Source organism: Drosophila elegans, unplaced genomic scaffold (assembly GCF_018152505.1).
Source record: "Drosophila elegans isolate 14027-0461.03 unplaced genomic scaffold, ASM1815250v1 contig_149, whole genome shotgun sequence".
Lineage (NCBI taxonomy): Eukaryota > Metazoa > Arthropoda > Insecta > Diptera > Drosophilidae > Drosophila > Drosophila elegans.
This window is the reverse complement of record NW_024545513.1, coordinates 5,940,791-5,956,901: the sequence shown is the minus strand read 5'-3', so window position 1 is coordinate 5,956,901 and position 16,111 is coordinate 5,940,791. Positions and strand designations below refer to the sequence as shown.

At 39.3% G+C, this 16,111-nt stretch overlaps 1 protein-coding gene across 2 annotated transcripts; it reads right to left on the bottom strand.

Annotated features, from left to right (window-relative positions):
- Position 1: 1 nt before the first annotated feature.
- LOC108149874 (A disintegrin and metalloproteinase with thrombospondin motifs 7) lies at positions 2-15,876 on the bottom strand. 2 transcript variants are annotated; one of them, XM_017277761.2, is made up of 12 exons: positions 15,302-15,876; positions 8,458-9,113; positions 7,911-8,030; positions 7,295-7,851; positions 6,705-6,803; positions 6,521-6,634; positions 3,511-3,657; positions 2,398-2,963; positions 1,590-1,717; positions 1,150-1,524; positions 417-594; positions 2-355 (listed from the first exon to the last, which is right to left on the bottom strand). In XM_017277761.2, the coding sequence occupies exons 2-12, from the start codon at positions 8,959-8,961 to the stop codon at positions 57-59; spliced, it is 3,087 nt and encodes a 1,028-aa protein (XP_017133250.1). In that variant the 5' UTR covers positions 8,962-9,113; positions 15,302-15,876; the 3' UTR covers positions 2-56. The 2 variants fall into 2 exon arrangements, with proteins under 2 accessions (XP_017133250.1, XP_017133252.1); XM_017277763.2 differs by lacking the exons at positions 2-355; positions 417-594 and having other exon boundaries at positions 1,337-1,520.
- Positions 15,877-16,111: the final 235 nt, after the last annotated feature.

Here is a 16,111-nt window from a genome sequence, read left to right as displayed (position 1 = left end):
TTACAAAGTACTGTACCGGTACTGTCAATAAATAGGGGTATGGTTGTATCTGCGTGCTACTTGGTCCTGCAGTCGGGCAGCGAGGATCCGCAGGGCTCCGTTTCCGGGGGCTTTGGCAGCAGGTCGCATTCCGCATCGGCCACGACCACGTCGTGCTGGTCCAGGCACACCACGGATCGCCGGCGGAGTGGCGGCGCCGCTGAGGAGGAGCCCGCCGGACGACAGGTGAGGGGACAGAACTGCCAGGGACCTGGCCACCAGTGGGCAGGACACGGCTGTTCGCCACATCCGCGCGACTGCCGCAGCGGTCTCTTATTCTTGGCATGCGTCCAGCAGGGCAGCGTATCAGCCAGTCCTGAAATAAATTTAATTATATTTTAATTACTCCCAATTTAAGTTGAAGCTTAGGCACTCACCCTTGCCGTTCTCCTGGCAGATGGGCTCCCGGTGCTGGACCCCGCCGCCACAGCTGGCGGAGCACGAGGTCCAGTTGCTCAGCCGCCACAGGAACTGCCTGCCGGCACTCACATTCAGCGCGGGCAGCGTGAACTCGTAGAAAATGCCAGCGTTGCTCTCATTGCCGCGCACAATCGCCTGGAAAAGCAAAGGGAAATTAGTGGAAATTCTCAGGACTAAATAATATTTACTTTTCATTCTGAAAAGGGCAGATAAATAAAAATAAACCATAGTTTCTTTGTTCAAATAGATAAAAATATTTTGCTATCGTCCGGGAAAATTAAAGGAATATTATTGCAAGCTCCTACAGAAAAAATAATTTTGTTATTTAATAATCAGTCTCTTTTATTAATTATAATAAAAGTTATTTATTTTTTTTTAAATATGATGAACCAACAAGAAATGAAACAAATTTCGGCAAGCCGAAGTTTATATACCCTTGCAGCTATTGCAAAATTAATATAACAAATTTATATAGATTTTTATTCATATTAAGCAGTAAAGCTATGATGATACAAAGTTTATCTGTTTAAATATATGTAAGTAAGTACTTGTATGTTTTATTTCGATTAAAAAAAAAGACAAATAATCTTAGCAGGTCTTTAGAATTGATTGTCTGCAATTAAAGATGTAGTGTTTGAGGTATGGCAAAGGGAGTAGTGTATAACATGTTTGGGTAAAAGTTCCACTTACATATAGCGATATGGGATGCTGGATGGGCTGAGGTATTGTGATGGTCTCCTGCTCGTCGACGCGATCGTAGAGGCTCTCGGCGCCGGCGATCTCGAACTCGCCGGGCATCGAGATGAGGCTGTCCCCGTTCAGGTAGAAGCGGTCGCCCTGGGCCGTGGCCACGGCAAGGAAGTGCGGCGAGTTGGCCTGCTCCCGGACGAGGATGTGCCGGGCCCGGGCCGGAATGGTGACGATCTCCACGTAGGCGCCGTCCTTGGCCGCAAACGCGTCCGCGTAGGTGTCCCTCACCGGCTGGCACTGATCGCCAGCACCGCCGCAGACACCGCACCGATCGTCCTGCAGCTCCGAGTCGACGAGCCAATCGCAACCAACTTTCTGAACGAAACGCGATCGGGCTCAGGGCTCAGTTATCGATTGAATGGTATGTGGGGATACCCTACCTTGCAGATGCCGTCGATGCACATGTTGTTCGTGCCCAGCGTGCACGGCGTCCCGTCCAGCACCGTGGAGCCCCAGTTTGCGATTATCGTGTCGTCCACGTCGCTGCAGAACAGCCGGCAGGGATTGTCTAAGGGAAAGCAATATATAACATAAAAAATATTATATTATATTTGTCTAATGTATATACCTAATATTTATAGTCTAGAATAACTTAAAAGTCAACTAAAAATCTATTTTAGTTCAATTTTAATATTATTGTTTAGGTATGCAAATCAAAAGATATGATAAACTAGAATTTATTATCTGGGGCAATATATATATATTTATTTATAGGCAAGTGGTGTAGCCAATAAGCAAATATACATAAATAAAGTGATTTTACAAATATGATTTTTTTAAAACCATTTATAGCCTCTAAAGTTAAGATCATCTTAAATAAAAATCTATTTTATTTCATTTCCACTTCTTTCAAATGGCTTAGACACGAATATCAATTGTTAATAGCAATGGATATATTATACTGTGATTTTATATTTATATTTATTTATGTTTTTAAAACTTTTTACTTTATACAGATCCAAGAAAATTCCGAGAAAAATTGGAAATTAAACAGAATCTACTAGACCGCAATGACTGACTCTTGTGGTTTTAATCATTTCTTTATCTTTAGCAGAACAATAATATATATATATATATATATATATAGATATATATATATATTTATTTATGTATATTTATTTATGTATATATATATATATATATATTTAAGGGATTCTACAAGATATAAATCGATGGGCAGTGACTCACTCTTGTCGAAGAAGGGCAGCCACTTGTAGGTGGCCCCCTGGTAGCTGACGTTATCGAAGCGGGCGCACTGCTGCGCCCGGAAGCTGGGCTCCTCCGCCGGACAGGGCCGCTTGCGGCAGATCTTGTACCGCTTGCGCTCGCCGATGCAGAAGACACCGCCGTTGGCGGGCACCGGGCTGTCGCACTCGCGCTGCTGGGTGGACACCCCGCCGCCGCAGCTGCGCGAGCACTCGCTCCACTCGCTCCAGTCGCCCCAGCCGCCGTTGACCGCCGCCAGCTCCTCGCGGCGCACACACTTGCCGTTCTGGCACCACTTGTTTCGGCCGCACAGCGTGCCGGGGGCGGTGGGCCGCATGTGGGTCACGCACTCCCCGTTGACCTTGCACCACAGCGTCGAGCAGAACTCGTGGGGGGCGGAGCAGGCGCCCACCTCGCTGTCGGTGGTCAGGTTGAACTGCAGCCGGCACTGGCCCCGCGCATTGTACCGCATCCCCGGCAGCTCGCCCGTGTAGTTGTACTCGTCCAGCGGCGTCGGCGGATCGTCCAGGCACTCGCCCAATCCTTGGCTGAAATTTCGGACATTCGGTTATTCTATGTATGTGGTATAAAATAAATATCAATTCCCTCTGGTCTCTCTTTTTCCCGGCCATCCCGTACTTTAATTTTTATTATATTTGTTTAGACAAACGAAAAAAAATTCAAAGGTCGAGTACTCGCAAAATCCATAACTAAATATTAGAGGATTTATTTATTTTTTGCTTTTATTTTAAATTTAAAGGAGAGTTTCAAAGAAGGGAGATTTAAATAAATATTTTAAAGCCTGACTAAATTTTAGTATTTTGCTATGTTTTATGATAAAATATGAAATATATTATTCTATATGATCTATATTACTTATTGAAGGGATTCTTAGCAAAACGGACTTTGTTTATTTTTGAACAATTTTAAGCAATTTTAGTTTTTATAATAAAAATTGACATCAATTTATTTTTTTTTTGAGAAAAAAAAGACAAATGAGTATAGGTGTTGTTGTATCCTGGCAACATCAGTGGCTTTTGAATGGCAAAGAAATGTGCAAACATACAGTTTATATTATCTATATGGTATACTTACTCCAGGAAGTGCGTGATGTACTTGCGGCTGCAGTTCGACCAGCAAACCTGCAGGGTGTCCGCCCCAAAAGTGGGCGTCATGATGTGGACAATGGGACCCACCCGCGGATGGCAGCCAATCTTGGCAGTGTCGTGGAACATCCCGAAGCTGTGGGTTGAATATTGCACTTAATAACAAAATAACAGTACAAAACAATGTTGCAAATTGTCGTTGAGGAAATCCCCACCCACTCGCCACTCCAAAACCTGATTAATTGAATAGAATTAATAGCCAATTCGGAGCAAATCGCATGTACACAAGCAGATACATCCGATTAAAAGCATATAAACAAGTACCCGAGTGTCTGAGTGTTTGAATATCTAAGTACCTGTGGCACAGCAACAGCAACAGCAATAGCAACAAAAACCAAAACCAAAACCAAAACAAACCACCTGTTGTTGCCGCCCAGGGAGATTCCGATTCCGGTCGGCTTACACAACCCATCGCCGCTATATCTTTATATCTTGGCCTATCGGAGGGATCGCAGCTGAAGAGGGGGCGCTGAGTCAATCGCGGACCGAGCACGCTAGACTGACTGACGGCCACTGGGCTGCACTCGAAAAAAATGGGTGGTAGAAGTGGGGCAAAGGAAAAAAAAAACATCTTTTCCGGCGTCAACATCAAATACACAAAATTAAATTTCAAAAACAACAAAGTTACCTAAAACTTTATGTTAAATAAAGCATTTTTTTTATTTTTGTTAATCTAAAAAATGTTATCAAAAGACTTTTAATTGAAATAATCAGGATATATATATATATATTTAATTAATTATTTAAAAAAATTCTATGATATTAAAAAAAGAGTAAAATAAAAAAGACTTTAATTTTGAATTTGTCAAATTCGCATTAAATTGAAAGGACGAATTTAACACATTAAATTAAGCAAATCACTTTTTAAGAATTGATGATTTAAGAAGATCTATGTGCTATATATGAGAACTGAAATATTTCTCAATTGTTTCCTAATTTTCTCACTGTGTGGACCGGCACAGAAGGCGGATCACAGCCAGCCACTTGGAAACTTGAAAACTTGGCAACTTGGCAACTTGGCACGAACATCGAACGATCCGATCCATTCCATTTCGATCCGATTCATTACGATCGGATCCATTCCGATCCAAATCCGCAGCTCCCCCGATAGCCAGCAAAAACCGGACCCGGCTGTCGAATGGGTGTGAGTTGGATTGAGTTGGAATGAGTCGGAGTGTCTGGGTGTGCCGATGCTGTGATCACTGTGACTCACTCGGGTTCGGGTAATTGCCGGTAATAGATCATTCTCCCTTTAAAATATTGTGCTAGGGTCAATGGAGATGGGTTGTGGGCAATTATACAATTTAAGTTGAGAGCTACTTTTTTTCCCCTATCATTTAACTATTTAAGGTTCATAGGTTAGTTGAAAAGTCTATTCCGCCATTGGTGTAATTTGTAAACATTTTACTTAAATATGAAAACACATATTGGTATCAAAGAGTTACAAATACAAAAACATACTCTTTCTGTAATTATTTTAAAATACTTAACTTTTTCTGTTTGTAAATAAAATAAAAAGTTTGCAATTCTTCTTAAAAAAAAGGAATTCACTATTTAATCTGATCAGAAAAAGTAAGAGTTTTCATAAAATCGCAGTTGTATGTTATAATTTTTGTACCTTTGAAAAATATATATATTTTTTTTTTAATATAAATGGTAATTAGCGCACTGCTACCTAAGATCTAGTCTAATCGATTACATAGAAAATAAATTATAACAGCAACAAATAGACTATATTTTATATGGCATACAACCTAATGAACTGATGAAATAAATCATTTATATGTTTTGCAAATAGCAACTCGTCTTTTCGTAACATGTTTTAATAGGAATATAGTTTGTAAAATGTGAGATTACAAAAATCAAATGGAATTTGACCAAGTTGTATTGTATTTGATTTAATTGAAACAGTGTCGCCGTGATCGCAGTGACTGGGCGATCATCTCCGCTGGCGTTTTGGTGTCTCGTTCGACTAATTGAGTTTGAATCGAGCAGGAAGCCGGGCCACCGAGAGGTGATCTCAATCTCCATCTCAATCTCAATCTTGATCTCAGTATGCAACTATCGACTGTAAAACCATCAACTGGCAGGTGGAACTGCAATGGAAAGTGGGCGTGCAACGCAGGCGATCATTGTCACAGAAAGGCAAACGCAGGTGTCAAAGCGTCCGTCGCGTCCACTTAGCCGCCTCAGTGGAAACGTGAAAATCGTGGTCGTAGTCGTAGTCGTGGTCTTGGTCTTGGTTGTATTTCGTTCGATTCATTCATTAAATTGGGCTGGCCATAAATCTTGTCTTGGGGATGGGGATCGATTGGGCATGGGGCATGCGTTGGCCAACGTCTGGCGCCGCAGGGGGCAATGCAAATCGCTGCCGGCTACCTGTCTAGCTCACCTGGCTAAATACTTTGTTTTATTATTTTTTATTATTTTTTTAAAGATCAACTGTGAACAGTACACTGGCTCAGCTTAAAGGGAAATCATTCTTTACATTAAATTGCATCAAAACATATATGTATTTAAATAATACAAACAGTAACCTCATTCAATTGCATAAACTTATCTTTAAAACAACCTGCATTTGCTTAATCAAATATGTTTAAAAATGTTACTATTGGAAATGATTTTTTACATTTGGTTATTAAAACATTAAGACCAATTTAAAATATGTGCTATAGTTTATTAAAGAATTTATCTTTTAAACAGGAATTTAAGCCTATTTTTTATGAAACTAATTTTTTTGTTTTAGGTATTTACTGTACCTTCTTAAAGATACATTTCTCTCAATTGTCCTATTATTGAATTTGCAGATACCAATGAAAACACAGCCATTAAAACTTGAAAATATTTTTGGAATTTCCAAAAAAAGCTATTGCTTTCCTAATCATGTTTAATCATATGAAAAAACACCACAGTAGCATATATTTCGGTAAGGGACTCACTTGTGACCCAATTCGTGGGTGATCGTGTGGGAGAGCATAATGCCATTGTCCTCGTTGACGCTGCAGGATTGCTTCGGCTTGCACATGCCACCCACGTTGGCCAGGCCGAGTGTCCTGCGGATGAATCCGATCGGGAGATTATAGCTTTGGAACCCCCACATCCACCTCTTCCACAAGGACTTACATGCAGTTGTTGGCGCAGATGTTCTTCCGCGTGATGAGGATGGCCACGTCATGGTGGTGCGGATCCTTTTCGCTGCCCTTGTTCAACTTGTGCTGCCAGCTTTGAAAAGTAAAAAAAAACAGGGTATTTTCAAGGATTAGTCTCTTTTTCTTCATAAAATATATGTGATTTTTCTTGAACTTATTTTAGGGGATTTCTTAAACCTTTTCACCGGGACTGAAAATATTGGTTAATAATGTTCTGAATAAAAAAATTACTAAGATTTAAAACAAAATAAAATTACCATTTCCATATAGTATTTTCAAATTTCCGTTTGTTTATAATAATTGTTTTTAAAAAGTATTTATACTAAATACAACATTTTTACGTGATCAAAATAAAAAAACCTTTCAATTTTACAAAAAATTGTAGGGGTTACATTATTTTATATTGAATTAATACTTATACTTTAATACTTTCTGTAGACATATTTATTAATACTTAACTTTTAGTTTATATGTACATGTACATTACAAATTTTTCAGATAATCCATTTTTGGCTAGCAAAGGCTTACATTAATGGAGGCTAGGCTACTATTTTGCAGACCCACCTGCAGAACCGATCCAAGTTCTTCTGCGCATTCTGGGTGAGATTCAGCTGGAGCTGGGACTCCTCCTCGTCCAACTGGATGATGCGCACCACCACGATCTCGATGGAGTTGCCGATGCTGGGGTCCTTGTACAGGGCGGATACCATGTTCATGATGGTCAGCAGGTAGCCATTGAGGTCCTTGTGGAATGCCGACATGGTGGCGTCGGCCACGATGAGTGTTTCCACATGCCGGGGACTGCTGATGGACCGACGCCTACGTGGAATCTCCGGATGATCCTGATCCGTCTGGAACTGCGTCTCGTACTTGAATTTGGTGTGCGGCACACGGGTTTTCTGCTGATGATGATGGTGCTTGTGGTGCCTGTGGTGGCGCCTTATTTGGCGTCCACCCTGGATCTTCACCTTGCCCCTGGACTGCCACTCCAGCCTGGTCTCCATCCGCCGGCGAGGCTCCCGAGTTCCGCAGTTGCTGACCTCCGCTCCGGTTCCTCCCAATCCACCTCCCCCTCCTCCTCCACCGCCTCGTTTGCGCTTGTTCCGCTTCCTCGCTGCATGCTAGTGGATGAATGGCTGTAAAACTGGGCATCTAAAGGTGTAAATTTCCCCCATCTCACCTTGGGTTTCACGGAGGAGCGCTGGAAGACCACGTGCGGATGGCCATTCGCCGGATGCGGCTCGTGCTCCTTGGAGGGCTCAATGAAGTACTCATTGCTGGCCGTCCGGATGTGACCCACCTGACAAAAAGGAATCGGTTTAGAAACTGTATGTGTATGGAATTGTTTTCTCCAAATTTCAGTTAAAGATAATCAATTCTTTAAGATTAATTTTGTAATTTAATTTAATTGGAGGCACTCAAACGCATTTTACATTTGTATTTTCCAGAAATTTCATTTTTTTTAGATAATGTTTGTGACTAGTGCTTTAAAAACAGGAATTTGTTGTAATACTTAGATAGTAAACGAACAATTAATTTTAAACTAAAATGACACTAAATATCTTTAGACAAAATTAAATACAGTTTGGTTACTTAAGAAAATAATGTTTGTTTAAAAATGTTAAATAAATGAAATAAAGAATTGCGCTCTCAAAGTCGTAGAAATATGTTTTAAGATAAAGTCGTAATATATTCAACCAAGTTAATAAACAATTTGAGCCACTCACCAGTCCGGAGCAGGTGGAGATGGCCACATTGGTGTCCGATTGACCCCGCACCTTGCCGTGAAAGTGGCAGTTGAGGTGGCGCGGGGTCAAAGGTGACCGCGTGCGCAGATCCCGGCGATGACGCTCCACCACCAAATTGGGGGCCAGGAAGTAGCTGTGCGCCGTCAGCTCCAGATGCAGTGTCTCGTTTTCCAGCGGCACCTGCAGGTGCAAGTCCGCCGTCTCCGATTCGAGTTGCCCCCCATCCAGACTGCGACGCTGGCGATGCCACCGATGATCCCTATCGTGGGCGTAGTCCAGCCGGTGGGTCATGAACCCACCATCGGGATGGACCCGTCGCGGCACCACCAGCTGACCCTCCCCAGCCACCAGTTCGTCGGAGTGGAGACCGTAGAGTCGCCCACGAAACGTCGCCTTTGCTCCCCCAGGTGATTCCACCACCAGCCAAAAACAGAGCAGCAGGCCCAGCCAGCGACTCCTCATCCGCATCTTGCTGCCGTCCATCACCCAATCCTGATCCAGATCGTGATCCTGATCCTGATCCTGATCCCGATCCCGATCCTAGTCCACAGCCCTAGCCGTTGTCCAGGCGTTGTCTCAGCAGCATGGCAGCGATCGCATACTACGAATCTTGGCCTGCTCAAGATCAGCTCTGGCTAAAAATTAGGGGGACAAATTATTTAATTTAATTTATATTAAATCTCACAAACAATTACTGAAAATATGCGTTTTTTCTAAGGGTAATTTTTCCGACAATTTAAGGCGGTATAATATCTTAAATATAGAAAGCCTGAACCATTTTTTTTATCCGTAAATATATTTCGTACTTTTTTTAATGGTTACATATTTTGGTTAAATCTAAATAATTTTTGTTCGAGCTCTTGAAAATATAAATTATAAAATATTTATAGTTTATGTTTCATAACGATACAAATTCTAGTGGCAACGCCAGTAACACTTTTTTGAATGAATTTTAATTTGTTTTTATTCCTTTTTACAATCATCTTTTTAATTAAAAGTATAAAACAAAACAGGAAATATTAATACATATTCGATTATTTATAAAAAAAAGAACTCTTTTACATACATACTAATAAAAGTTTACGTTTATTAATAACAATATTAAATTACAAAAAAAAGAAGCACGATTAGCATTGAATTCATGGCTTAAACTGAACAGATTTAATTTAAAATATTTTATTTTGTAAACCTTTTCTGCTGTATTTTATATCTGCAAAGTTTAAAACATTTATGTTGTTTATTTAAGCCTTCTATCGTTTCTTATTTCTAAGAAATATCATTTCCGCTAAATTTGGGTAAACAAAACATGTGGATTTATCACAATGAAATCGTGATCCCTATGACAGTAGCAAACTGAAGATTATAATTATTTACGATATCTGAAGTGCCTCACTTTTTTGGTTAGTAATGAGGCAATCAATCTTGGAGTGCTCTCTGCCTATTGTTGTGGTTTTCGCCGATCATTGTGGTTTCGCTGGGGACCTGGCGCCATCCAACCCACAAGCAGTTGTTATGGCAATTCATACTCTCGATCCGCACCGATTCAATCCGATCTTAACCGTCCTATTTGGGCTGGGATTAGCCCCTGGATGCGTATTATTATTATGGCATATGGAGGCCATAAAAAGAAAGAGACCACTTCCCCAGATATAATAAATAAAAGGTGATTTGCTTTTTGGCTTTTTAGCAAACACTTTCCAGATGGAACGGAGACAATGGTGAGGGGCCAAAAACCCAAAAATAACACACGGGCCATAAAATTAAGCAAATTTTTTCAATGCGGCGCTTCAAAGACAGCAACAACAACAACTAAAAACATTGAGAAGAAACAACAACACTGTATGGTCATTATCAAAGCAACACGACAACTTAATTATTCAAAAGATTGACGCATTCAACGGCGCTCTTATCACGATCACGATTTGTAATTTATGATAAATGTTGGCAATTCCATTAATAAAATTAAACAAAAGCTCATTAGCTCCAAAGCCGATTTGCAGTCGAAGGAAAAGCAAAAGTTCGGACTCCTTGCCACTCAAGAAAGTCGCATAATATACCCTGCAAGTGGGTAGCTTTGAAAGTTCTTTAAGTCTGGCTCTATAATTCTTATTTCAATTTACTGGCCACCCATGAAATGATGCAAACTTGTGAAAGACCAGCTTCACAATTGTTACGCTATTGGTCGCACATTGCAGGCAATGAACGCACAATCCAGATTAGCACATTTTTTCTGCGTCAATCGAAATTATCACTAATTACTCACAAACAATTACTCAAAATATGATCTTTTTTTCTAATGGTAATTTTCGGACAATTGTAGGCAATATAATGAACTAAGAATCGTTGATTGTTAATATTTTTTGTATTAAATTATAAAGACTAAGAATCGTTAAATGCTGATTATTTTTGTATTATTCCTAGATAACTCCAATAAGTCATAATAATAATAATAGATTTATTAGTAAAAGCAATAAACTATTTTTTATCAGTTAATATTTTGGTCCACCTTAAAATTAAAGATTTAAAGAAACATTATTAAATATATAATAATATATATAATATAATTTTTATATGGAAACAGGGGGTAATAAATTCTGATAGTATATTCAAATTTTATAAAAATGCTGGTGATAACGATTAGACAGAATAAAATGACCTTACCTATTTGTAAATATATATAGAAATTCCAGAAATATTTCAAAAATTCCGGAACTGTTTAATAATATGCGTAATATGTGTTACTTGCAGAATTGTGAAATAAGTTCAAGAAATCCCATCAATTGGCTATTTCGCTATATTATATTTCGCTATCTCTGTAGTGATTGTGATTCGAAGTTACCCCACCAGCTATAAACAGAGCATACACATACACATAACATATTATATGTCTAACGACAATGACCTTGGCGATGGCGCCTCGGGCAGGTGCCGTTCTTAATTCCGAATTCAATGCGAACTCATCATCGTGGCCATAATGATGGCAATAAAATATGCGCTTAAATATTGGATATACCCGATACCCAATACCCGAAATTCCCACTCCCATTCCTGTTTCGTTATTTATTCTGTGAATCGAATTCGAGTCGCGGCGAAACTTGAAAGACTTCCCAGTTAAATTAGCAAGCGCCACATGATCGTACATATATTAAAATGTTGCCATTGTCCATCCATCCATCCGTGTGTCCACTTGTCCATTTGTCCCATTATGCTGCAGTGCCTCCCAGTCCGCCGGTTGACTGGTTGACTGGGTGACTGACTGACTGACTGACTGGCTGAATGGTCGAATGATCGAATGATCGAATAGTGGATGCCAGTAGGCGCCACTCTTAATTATCAATCAATCAATCACTGCCGCCCGACGGCTCCCTCCATTAAATGTCAGCCAATTGTTTGCAGACTGTCTGCCACACCCCTCACATCCCTTTCCGCTCCGCCCGATCTTAGCATATATATACACATATATCCCCACCTAGTCGTATTCAACTTCTTTGGCGCTTCGCTGGCTGCATTTTGATTGGGTGCGAATAAAAAAAAGGGGAAACAGGACGAAGACTCCTCCTTGCGCATACGATCAATCATCGAATCATATGTAGATTATAAGGTAATCATAAATTATCAGCAATGCCATAGAAAGCTCTAAGTTTGTGGGTTAAACTTGAGCATAGTCAGTATAAAAAAACCATCAAACAACAAATAACTTTAAATGTTTTGACAATTATTGCATTTTACAACCGGCTGACCTCCTTTAAATCTTCATGAAAATTTCTCCAAATGCCACCGAAAACTCAAAGTTGCGGGGTTCAATTCTTGCATTATAAAAAAAGCACTACAAAACTGAGAACTTTAAATAATTGGCAAATTATCGTTAAAGGCTCACCGCCTTTAAGTCTCCAAGAAAATGACACAAAATTGAGATTGAAATTTGTTAATTAAATTTTTTTGTGTAAATAAAATTAAATTAAATTAAATTAGAGATTAAAGTTAAATATAAATTATCATATAATCTTAAAATCTTCTTATTTTGATATGATAGTCAAGTAAATATAATAAATATAAATCAACCCCATATAAGCTCAATGATTTTTATATAATTTTAAAATATTTAGGATCTGTGAAATGATAATAAAATAAACTGTTTTCAAGACAATATTTAAATAGTACTGATGAGGTTTTCTGGAACAGACTTCCACCTCCTAAATGTCAACAAATATAACTTCCAATTCGAAAAGGAATTAAGGTACTTCCCCATATTCCATTGACAACTGACTAAGTTGAATAACTTAAAGACAGAATTCATTGAGAGTCACATGGGGTGTGATCAAAATTCTTATAAATGTCCCCCTACAAACGCGGCATGATCTCATGTGAGTTTGTTTCTCCATTTTGGATGGATGGGTTCGTTTCGGAAATTTCACTTGAATTAAATATCCATTTCCTTCAGTTGGTAAAGTCGTCATTCCTCCTCCGCATTTCCCATTTGTACGTTTTAATCCAACGTTGGCGTTTCATTATTTCGCTTATTGGCTATCTTTAGGCGATTTTCAACATTTATGAAAAGATTTGTCACCTCTGGTTTTTTGATCAAGCGGACCATCGATCATCGGTGACGAATATTTATGCTAATGAAAGGCCGAATCAAGATCGAATACACACGTACTCCTCCTCTTTCCTGGCGACCACGACTACATGTGTGAAATGAAAGACAAAAATATTACAGAAATAAACCGAGAGGGTCTGGGTCTGGCGAATTTCCGATTTCACTTTGTGGAGGCCTCCAGCCGAGAGGCGAAGCCATTTGTACGCCCACCAGTTGGCTAGATCGGATCCCAGACTCTAGTATCCAGTATCCAAGACTTTGGATTCAGACTAGGCCACAGACCGGACCAAAATGGATCCAACTTGGCTAGCTGTGTAGATTTCGGGGATCGGGCTGGTGATGTGGATTTGGATGTGAATGTGGATGTGGATGTGGATGTGGATGGGGGATTGGAGTGAAGCAGGGCAGGCCTCTTTGGCTGAAAGCTCCATTCATATGTTTTGCCATTCATGCGTTGTAGTTTCATTGAGAAACTCAGACAGACGCACATGAAGCTGGCTCACAATTTCAATTTTTCGATACCCTTTAAAAGGGGTATCAGCGCTTTATCACCTATTACCTACGATTTATTAGGGAATATGGCTGAAAGAAGCAAGAAGCATTTGTAAGCCCGATACTGTTTAAATTTCAGTATCTACTAATAATATTTTGGAGGATTAAACGGCTAATAAACATTTTATAGGGCATTTCAGCCTTAGATTTGATTTCATGATTTTACATATAAGCCATCTTGGTTTTTATTTCAAACTTCTTGAGTCTTAGATTTAATAGATAATTAATACGGCCTGACATTCAGAACAATGATTCTACTTAAACTAATATTGAAATTAATCAATTAAAATAAAACTGATATTTTATTATGACCTCAGTGGGATTAGAAAAAAACGACTACATTCCTAACTTTGTTTTTGTAGGGTTTGAGGGTTTATACAAATTTTGTCTTTAACAAAATGTTTCAATATTATAAAATAATATTAGTAATATATATACTAATATTATAAAAATAGTCATAAAATTGTTTCTATTTAAACTTATCTTTTGAGAAATAAAAAAAAAATTCTCCATACATATGCAGGCTTTGTACGAATTAAGTTTTCAATTGTTTTTTTTTTTACTGAGCAATTAATTTTGTTTGGCACTCTGTAAGGGTGTAGAAGCTTCGACTTGTCCAAAGTTGTCTTTCTTGCTAGTTTCTTTTTCGTTTATGGCGTTTTTTTATGAATGAAATGAAACTTTTCACGTAAAACGACGATTCCAAATTGCTCGCTTGGCTACGGTTGGGTTGGGTTCCCCGTAGCTCCCCGTACATCCCCGTAGTCTCCGATCCCCGTTCCCCGAAAAGCCCCCCATCTAAAAACCTGGGGGCCCCGCCCTCGCCGGATCCACGTTACTCCGATGGTTTCGCTCCTATCTCGGGGCACATTTGAATCTCTATGGCTTCGCGCATTCGCATGTGGGCCGAAAATGTATTTTTATGGCAACGTCGTTCGATTTATTAGTTCATTTGTTTTCTGTTTGTGTTATTAGCGAGTACACACATGTCTGCTTGGAAAGAGTCTTTATCTTAATCTTCATTTTTTTTTTTGTTTTTTTTTGCACAAGCGTTTCTTGGGGATGTTCTCTCTGTTTTTATGGTCCGTCGACGGATCGGATGGGCCAACTGGTCCCGGCCAAAATACAGAATGCTTCAGAGCACATCATTTAATTTCGGTTTATTTGTCATGACATTGTTGCTATCTCGTCGCTTGTGACCATACATGACTAGTTGTATTTGTTTTTTTTTACCGTTTTTGGGAGTCATATATACATATATAGATATATATATATATTTATATATATAAATACTTTTTTTTTTATTTTTGTCGCCACGCTGAGATCACACAGGAAATTGAGTGTGGAGCGAAAGAGGCAGAGGAAGTGGGAATAGCAAATGCCCTAAAAGTCAAGGATCGACGGTGTTGATATGATACCAAATACAAAGATATGCGGTGGGTTTTATGATCATTTACAGGGTTCATTTATCACTGAGATCTGACATTTTTTATAGTTTTTAAAGATACTATCTAGATGTACAAAGGCTCTTTGGTTTACCCCATTGCATGTTGCCTGCCAATTTTAAAAATACATGATTATAGTTTTTCTTATTTTCAATATAGAAAAAGGGCGTCTGTGATACCATCATGGTATCTGGGATACATAACACATTCCTTGGATGCCGCGACTTACCGATTCCGATTCCGATCCTCAATTCGATCTCGAATCCAATTCCGAAAGCCGCCGCTGATGAAGCCCGCAAATATTTTAACCGCAAACAAAGGCAAAATCAAATAAAAATCAAAATCAAGAGCCCGACGGCAGTTGTAGCTTTTTTTTTAGGGGCGGCGAGATTATAACGCCAGGTAAGGAGAACTCAGACAACCGCTCTTTCACAACAATGGCCGAAGATTTCACAAGTCGCGAACTTCGGTTCACAGGCACTGGTAAAAAAAGAAATACCCAAAAAAAGGCAACAAAAAAGAGCGCGTTTTTGAAAACACAGATATTACGATTCGAATCAATCACACTCGCACACAAGCCCGACCTCTGTATATGTATATGCGTATATATTGCATGTGTATTCCTATGTTCAAGAGAGAGCTCTGCGCAGACGCTGTTCGATCATTCTAAAAAAACAACATATCCATATTTTTCACTGGACACTTTTTTTTTTTAATTTCGGCGTTCTATGGGCTAATATATGGATGAGGTTTTCTTATTGGTTCTTTTCTTAATCGAAAGCGAAACACAAGCAGCGCGGCTGAAAAGATATCGTGCAAATACAAAGTTTCGAGAGTTGTGTGTTGCTTAAATAGATTTTGGTCTCGATCTGTTCGAACCTGCCGGCTCGACGTCGAACCTGATTCAGTGTTGCCGATCTAGCACTTTTTATATACATATGTACCTATCTATTTTTCTATCTATCTTTTTAAAACAGCAAAATATCATTTTAACTGGTTGAACTTGTATTGGCAAGTTCTTAGCGCGCTATATTTGGCT